The sequence below is a fragment of the Crocodylus porosus genome, unplaced genomic scaffold (assembly GCF_001723895.1).
Source record: "Crocodylus porosus isolate Cpor-Errol unplaced genomic scaffold, CroPor_comp1, whole genome shotgun sequence".
Classification (NCBI taxonomy): Eukaryota; Metazoa; Chordata; order Crocodylia; family Crocodylidae; genus Crocodylus; species Crocodylus porosus.
The window spans coordinates 73,585,193-73,592,940 of NW_017728909.1; the positions used below are offsets into that span (position 1 = coordinate 73,585,193).

At 42.2% G+C, this 7,748-nt stretch overlaps 1 protein-coding gene across 1 annotated transcript in view; it reads left to right on the forward strand.

The window, feature by feature from the left end:
• SLC25A46 (solute carrier family 25 member 46) overlaps positions 1-7,517 on the forward strand; it is a 29,998-nt gene extending 22,481 nt beyond the window's left edge. Inside the window, exons 7-8 of the mRNA XM_019532472.1 lie at positions 718-775; positions 6,673-7,517. Of these exons, the coding sequence (XP_019388017.1) occupies positions 718-775; positions 6,673-7,251 (637 nt within the window). The 3' untranslated portion in view covers positions 7,252-7,517. The remainder of the gene's footprint in view (positions 1-717; positions 776-6,672) is intronic.
• The last annotated feature ends 231 nt before the right edge of the window (positions 7,518-7,748 follow it).

Consider the following 7,748-nt stretch of genomic DNA (forward strand, 5'->3'; position numbering starts at 1 on the left):
CGTGGTGGGCGCTCCTCCCCCCGCCACATTGGCACATGTCAGCCCTGCAGGCAGCAATGATGAAAGAGGAGAGGGGCGGGCCAAGGCCAGTGCTGGTGGCCTCTTCTCCCCTCTCACCCCACAGTGTCCCAACCGTGCTTCCCCCCCCCCCACGTTGCTGCTGCCACCTCCAAGGAGCAGGGGGGGTGGTGAGGCCAGCTTTGGTGGCCTCCCCAGCCCATCTTTGCCACCTGCAGGGAGCAGGGCAGAAAGGGGATGAGGCCCATCCCCACCTATCCTGTTCCATCCACTCTGTTGCCACCACCTCCAGGGCTCTGTCCCTCGTGTCCCTGCCATCATGGCAGCACTCCACTGCGCCACTACCTCCTGTCCCATAGCCACTTCAAAGCTTGGGGAGTATTAAACTTGAATGGTGCTGGTGCTTTACCTGTATCTGCCACTGCCACGACAGCCACTACTACAAACTCTGTAGTGCTGTTAAAATAACATGTCTGGCACTTTACTGAGCTTCAGGCTGACATTTATTTTGACCTTTTAATAGTTGCTTTAGAAATAAATTATAGTTTATTTAGTCTTAGTAACTAGTTTTTGTAAGTATGAGCCATTGACTAATTTAAAAGATATTTAGCAGCCAAATGTATCCTCATCTGGAAATATTGCCAGCAGTTTAATGTTAACGTAATTCATACAATTAATAGTCTTGTTATTTTTTTTCAGCTTAAGTTATGTGGTAGCGATGCCATTTTATTCTGCAAGCCTGATTGAAACTGTGCAGGTAAAGTTACTATATCTCCGTTTATTGCTTATTAAAAGATACTGTTTCTCTGATCACAAATGACAGTTTATTTAAGGAGAGTGAAGTGTGTGTGTGTAGTTTGTACAAGTTCCTCCATGGTACAACACTACTGAAATTGTATTTTTTTAACTCAATTTAGATGCATCTAAGCACCAGTGTTATATTTTAATTAAAAAGTAACTAAGCATGCAGCTTCATTCAATCACATAATTTTAGTACTATACTTGAACTGAGCCTTCAAGAGGCCAAGAAGAAATAGGGAGAAAATATAATTCCTCTAACAATGAGACTTGATGACACAGAGTGGGAGTGTGTGAAGGCTTCAAATCTAATGAGCTAAAAATCATTCCTAAAATGCTAATCACTTATATTCCATTGCTCTTATATGCTATCTTCCATCAGACTGTTGGTTTTCCTTTCATAGTCTGATTTAGTTTTTCAGATTCATTTAAAGAAATAAAATGCCTGCTCTTTCTATGGGTCTCGGTGCTAGGAAACTGTAAAGAAGAAAGAAAAAAACTATAAATGCAAGCATGGTTTATCTAGCGAACGAATATCACTTCACAATTTTTTAATTGCCAACCAAAATAAAAATATTCTTCTCAACCACCATATGTGCCTCAAACTATCTGCTAAGTAACCTGACAAAATAAAGAGATTTTAGTTTGACTAATGGGACTTCGTTGGGCCAAACTGACAAGTAATTTTCCAGTCACACTTGCAATGACTTAGCCTCGGTCTTTGCTGCTTATTTTCTCTCTTGAGATGTAGCTTTTATCAGACCATCTGCACCTAGTCTGGAAATTCAGTCTTGCTTTCTTCTAGGGAGAACAGCTTAGTGGGTTGTTTTGAGTCATACCTGAAGCGCATTTGATAGCTTTGGATCAGGAGTGTCAAACTTACTTAGGGCTCCTTGAGGGCCAGATTGAATCCAGGGCATGACAGCTGCTACAGTGGTCACTGTGGGGGGTGATGCAGGAACTGCAGCAGCATGGGTTACAATTGGGTGAACAGGCCCAACTTCTAGTGCCCTCCAGTAGCGTGGTGGGCCAAGTAAAGAGGCTCTGTGGGCTGAATCTGGCCTGCAGGCCATATATTTGACACCCCTGCTTTAGCTCATATCAAAAGTATAATTTTATTATTAAGCAGAATAGACCATTGCAAGCAATATAACAGCTTGTTTTAAGTTCCTTATCTACTGGCTTGTTGGTTGGTCCAAGGTACCAATGATTCTGTCTAAAGCATTAAAAGCTCAGGACATGAATGTTTCTGAGACAGTTTCTTTGGTAATCGCATGACATTTCAAAGCAAAATACTTCTGTTCTGTTTTCCAAAACTGAAATCTTGGGGACAAGGAGCAGTGTAGTCTAGAGTTGAAGGCTGCCAGTTGTGATATGCACTTCCTGTTCCCAGAGCCAGCGTTAGGAAGCCTTATGACTTTACAGATGAAATCATTATGTCAAATTTAGTTTGGAATGTTATTCTTCATAGTTTCTAGGGTCGGAAGGGACCTGAGCAGTTCATCGAGTCCGACCCCCTGCCATGGCAGGAAAGAGTACCAGGGTCAAACGACCCCAACAAGGTGTTCATCCAGCCTCCTCTTAAACACCCCCAGGGTAGGAGCTAGCACCACTTCTCTTGGAAGTTGGTTCCAGATCCTAGTCGCCCTGATATCCAGCCTAAATCTGCCCTCTGCCAGCTTGTGACCATTATTTCTGGTCACTCCTAGTAGTGCTCGGGGGAACAGGGACTTCCCCAATGCCTGCTTGTCCCCTCTGACTAGTTTGTAACAGGCTACTAGATCCCCCCCTCAGCCTTCTCTTGTAGAGGCTGAACAGGTTCAGGTCCCTTAGCCTCTCCTCATAGGGCCTGCCCTGCTGCCCCCTGATCATCCGAGTGGCCCTCTTCTGGACTCTCCATGTTGTTCACATCCCTCTTGAAGTGCAGCGCCCAGAACTGGATGCAGTACTCCAGCTGCAGCCTGACCAGTGTCTCATAGAGGGGAAGGATCACCTCCTTGGACCTGCTTGAGATGCATCTGTGGATGCATGACAAGGTGTGGTTGGCCTTCCTGACTGCATCCCCACACTGCCGGCATCCTTTTCTGCCTCTGTACTGACAAGAAGGGAGTTCCCCAACCTGTAGGTATGGTGCTGGTTGTTCCTCCCCAGGTGCATCACTTTGTACTTGTCAGTGTTGATTTTTCTTCTTGGATTTAAGTAGGGTGTGCCTGTGCCCAGTTGCCAACCCTATCTTGTTTTGTGTATGAAAATATGAAAATATTGTCCAGATCGCATAAACCTTGATAATATCCAAAAGGAAACTGTTGCATAGCATTCTGGACAGCTGTCCTGCTCAAGAAAGTGCTTTGACTTCTCACTGAATTACTAATACTCTTGGTTTGTTTATCTGGAGAAAATCAAACTGTTTCCTCTCCTGAGACTTTTTTCACTATGCATGCGTTTTGTGCAGACTATCTAAACTACAGAAAGGACTCATGGCTGGATCGATAGCTTCTCACTCTGAGCACGTACCTTGGATGAGGGCCCAAAGAGTGATTTTATGCTTTATGCAGGGCTGAACAAATTGTGCATGTGAGAAGGACTTGCAGGGGACAGGAAGCAAAAGGAGCTCTGCCTTGCCTGGATGAGCAAGCAATCAATTTTAGAGTAGCAGGAGGAGTAAGATCATAAGAGGAGAAGATGTGTTCTGGGACTTGTTCTGTTTTCACACCTCACATTCTTAACCACTGTGATTTTTTTTTTTTGATTTTTTTTCCCCCCCCCAAACTAGATTTTTAAGCTTGTGTCTCTTGCTTTCGTGAGGTGTTAAGTTATAAGCGCACCCTAGATGGAACCCTTATGGAGCCTGTTTAAGTGGGAAGAAAATTCATGAGGTCTCAGTTACTGGGTAGGTGGCTTGGAGGTGTTTTGCATCCGAAGGAAGAGTATTGGTACATGGCTGCGTCCTGGAATTCCAGAATTTGAAACAGTGGAGAACAGCAACTTCACTCTGACCCAGTAGTTTGGAAGTGTATGAGATTCAACAATTGAATTTGCTCACAGCAGCCTAGTGCAGTGATTCTCAGCCAGGGTTCTGGGGCACCCTGGTGTGCTGCAAGGTGAGAGGCAGCAGGTATAAAAAGATAAGTGCGGGCTCTGGATCGATGTTGCCTGGCCACTGTGCCATGTCCACTGCCAGCTCCTCTGCAAGGAGGTAAGCACTGTAATAATTAACTTAGTTTTTTTGAAATAGGAAACCAGGTAGGTTCATTACCTGCTGTACTAGACCAGTGGTTCTCAACCTTCCTAGACTTCAGGCACCTCTCCATAACTTTTGTACCAAGATCAAGTCTCTCTAGACTCAAAGAAAGCAGACAACCTGCATGCAAACACCCAATAAGTAATACAGAGTATCTTAGTCTAGTCTCCTTTTCTTCTAAGTTCCCATTCCCATCTATTGTCTAAAGAATAGAGGTTAAACAGATGAGCTGGGTAGCAGTGAACATTACAGGGAAAGTGAAACATGGGTATCGGAATTAAAAATAGGGGATAAGAACTGTTGTTCATAAGGTGGGACCATAGGTCCATCTTATCCTGTGTCACATGGGGCAGAGTGGATGCTGAAAGGGAGAGTGAACATGGATTTTTTTCCACTGTTCCTTTCTCACTTGCAGTATCCAGCATCTTAGGTCCAGGAAATTCTGATTCACAGATTGTACCCCTAACTGCCATGCTCAATAGGTACTGATGCATCTTGTGTGTATACTAATTCACACTTTCTTCTTAGAAGATGATTTACTTCTTTCCTAATACTACATTTCCCTGAACTCATTGGTGTTGTGTGTATTCATTAAACCAGTATTTTCCAGTGTCTGTTTTCAAGGTTGTTGAGCCTCACCTTGTTTAACCACGCTTAGAATATTTCAGAACATAAGCAAGTAATCCACTCTTTAAAACTCTTGTCTCTTCTCCTGGGAATAACTATTATAATGTAGTCAGGTTTCCTATTACAGTGAAACTGAAGTTCTGAACTTTTGTCAACATTTTACAGAACTTCAATCAGAAGTTCAGTCAGAACTGGGATGTGGCCTGACAGAAAAAAAAAACAAACCATTAGCCTGAGCTCTCTTCTGAGAGGTGCACTGGCACATGAAAATGATAGATTGTGGTACTGATTGATTTTCAATTTCAGCTTTTAGCGAGTGTCTGTTTTTTACACAGCGAAAATAAGCTGTTCAAAAGTGTTATTTTCAACAAGTTTCTTCAGCCAAAATGACTACTTGTATGGCTTAAAGTAGGGCTGTCAAATATATGGCCTGCAGAGCCAAGTCATCCAGCCTGCTGACTTGTAAACCTACTCTGACCCTTGTAGCAAGGTTCCTCCTTATGGTGCCATTGACTGCTGCCCCAGGGAGCTTGGCCACCATGGCTAGAGCTAAAGCTCTGACCATGGTGGTAAGGAATCTGAGCACAGTGCTGGCTGCTGCTCTGGGAAGTTTGACCGCTACGGCCAGATCACTGACTGCAGCTCTGGGGACTCTGCCTATGGTATTGCTGGAGTGCAGCCTGCAGCACCTGAAAAGCAGGGAATGTAGCCACCTAACTGACTGAACTCTGATACCCCTGGCATAAAGGGAAATAATCTGTGATTTGGAGAAATTACTAGTTTTTACCATTTCAAACCACATGATGGCACTCTTGACTTTACACACAAAATGCTAGTATTGTGCAGGTAGGGTAGCATTACTTCCTAAACTGAACATCAGCAAGACATTTTTTAAAGGTATGAGATCTTTCCTGCCTTCTAAGAAATTTGAATTTCCATTGTAAGGTATTAAGATGAAAAAAAAGTCTTTCTTGAAGACTGAAAGTTTATCCTTGTGGCATCACTATTTTCAATGTGTACTGTTATAACAGATCTCGTTTCATTTTCTTAGTGACTGACATTATCCTGGAATTTAAAAAGTGTAATGTTAATTTCAGTATGCTGCCTTTCAACAAGTAGGGCTTGACTCCAATCAGACAACATTTATGCATAATGATTTCCCAGGGAAATTATAACAGGTCCTTGATTGGAGTTACTGTGATATAAAGTGCTGCATCTGTGCAGCCATCAAAAAGGGAGCTAGTGTGTTTGGCTTATTGCTCTTGTTAGCACTGCTGTCCACCAGATAGTGCTTAGGGATCATTAAAGTACAATTATCTCTTAAATGGAAAATGAAATATGAGTGCAGACAACTCCGGTGTCCTAAAATCAAAGTCTAACATTATTAGTACAAGTATTACCTTAGCAGTTAATATATATTCAGAGAGCGAGAAACATTCAGTACACTATTCTCACCCAATCCCAGATGTTACTTTGCTCAACAGAAAAGGTGGCCACTCAGTTCCTGGAAGCAAAGGGTATATTGTGGGCTTGGATGGTCCAGACAGATGTTGAAGGCTGGATTTATGATGACCATGAACTTTCTTGCTTCCCCTTTTTATGTTTGTCTTCAACTTCACTCCTTTGACTCTTCGCTTTTGGATTGGTCTCTCTGCAGTGTGTGTGAAATGGGAATCTAAAGAATTTTATCTCAAATCCCCAGACTCTCCTATCCTTCCTGCACTTCTCCCATGGCAAGATGTGTGATTCTATTTTCGTTAGAGGCTGGGGGTTGGGATTTGGGATAAAATTAACCAGATTTCAGTCGCACAACTAAATTAATGTCTGCTAGCAGCCAAAGAATTCCATGTATATATGAGCATACCAAGACTGCAGCAGGTGATTATTTAGTAGAGATGAAAAAAATCCTGTTTTGATAATTGGTGGACATGCCTGTTTCACAATCAAGAAGTGCAAATGCTAATTTAAACTGTTGCATTTTGTTGTAGAGCGAAATCATTCGAGATAATCCCGGAATTCTGGATTGTGTCAAAGAAGGGATTGGCAGAGTGGTGGGTATGGGAGTGCCTCATAGCAAACGGCTCCTTCCACTTGTGGTCTTGACCTTTCCAACTGTTCTACATGGAGTCCTTCACTACATCATCAGTTCAGTCATCCAAAAGTTTGTCTTGTTTGTCCTCAAAAGAGAAAATTCCCACAGCCTTCCAACTGAGACCTCCAATTCTGTGCAGAGCATGTTGGACGCGTATTTTCCAGAACTTATTGCTAGCTTTGCTGCCAGCCTTTGTGCTGATGTCATGCTTTACCCCCTGGAGACAGTTTTACACCGTCTTCACATTCAAGGAACACGCACAATAATAGACAATACAGACCTTGGCTATGAAGTGCTGCCGATCAATACTCAGTATGAGGGAATGAGAGACTGTATCAATAGTATAAAACGAGAAGAAGGAATGTTAGGTTTTTACAAGGGGTTTGGAGCTGTTGTTGTACAGTATACACTGCATGTGGCTGTTTTACAGCTCACTAAAATTATTTACTCAACATTGCTTCAAAATGTTGCTTAAAACTGTGTAGATACTGATTAGTATGGAGGATGTGTTTTGGTTACTGAACTGTCTAATTATGATAAAAAGAGGGATGGATAAGAAAATGAAATCTGGAAAATGACAATCTATAGTTGTAGGGTTTTTTTCAAGGTAAAGTATTCCAGTATTCCATGTAAAAAAATAAATTTAAATTCTGAACTACTCTTTTAAAAGTACTTCATGAAATTAAACCAATATTGCAGAAAGTGTGTGTGTGTGTGTGTGTGTGTGTGTGTGTGTGTGTACACACACACACACACACACACACATATATATATATATAGAAAGGTGAAATTATGCAGAAGAGAAGCATAATTTAAAATCTGACTTTAAAATGGATTACATTTCTGTCTACCTGTAGACTGGCATATATTACATGGCATTCCCGATAGAACTGTGCACATAGATTAAAAGCCTAGTAGTGGTCGTTACCTTTGACAATGAATTTCCACTGGTAAGCCAATAAAGAGGTTTGT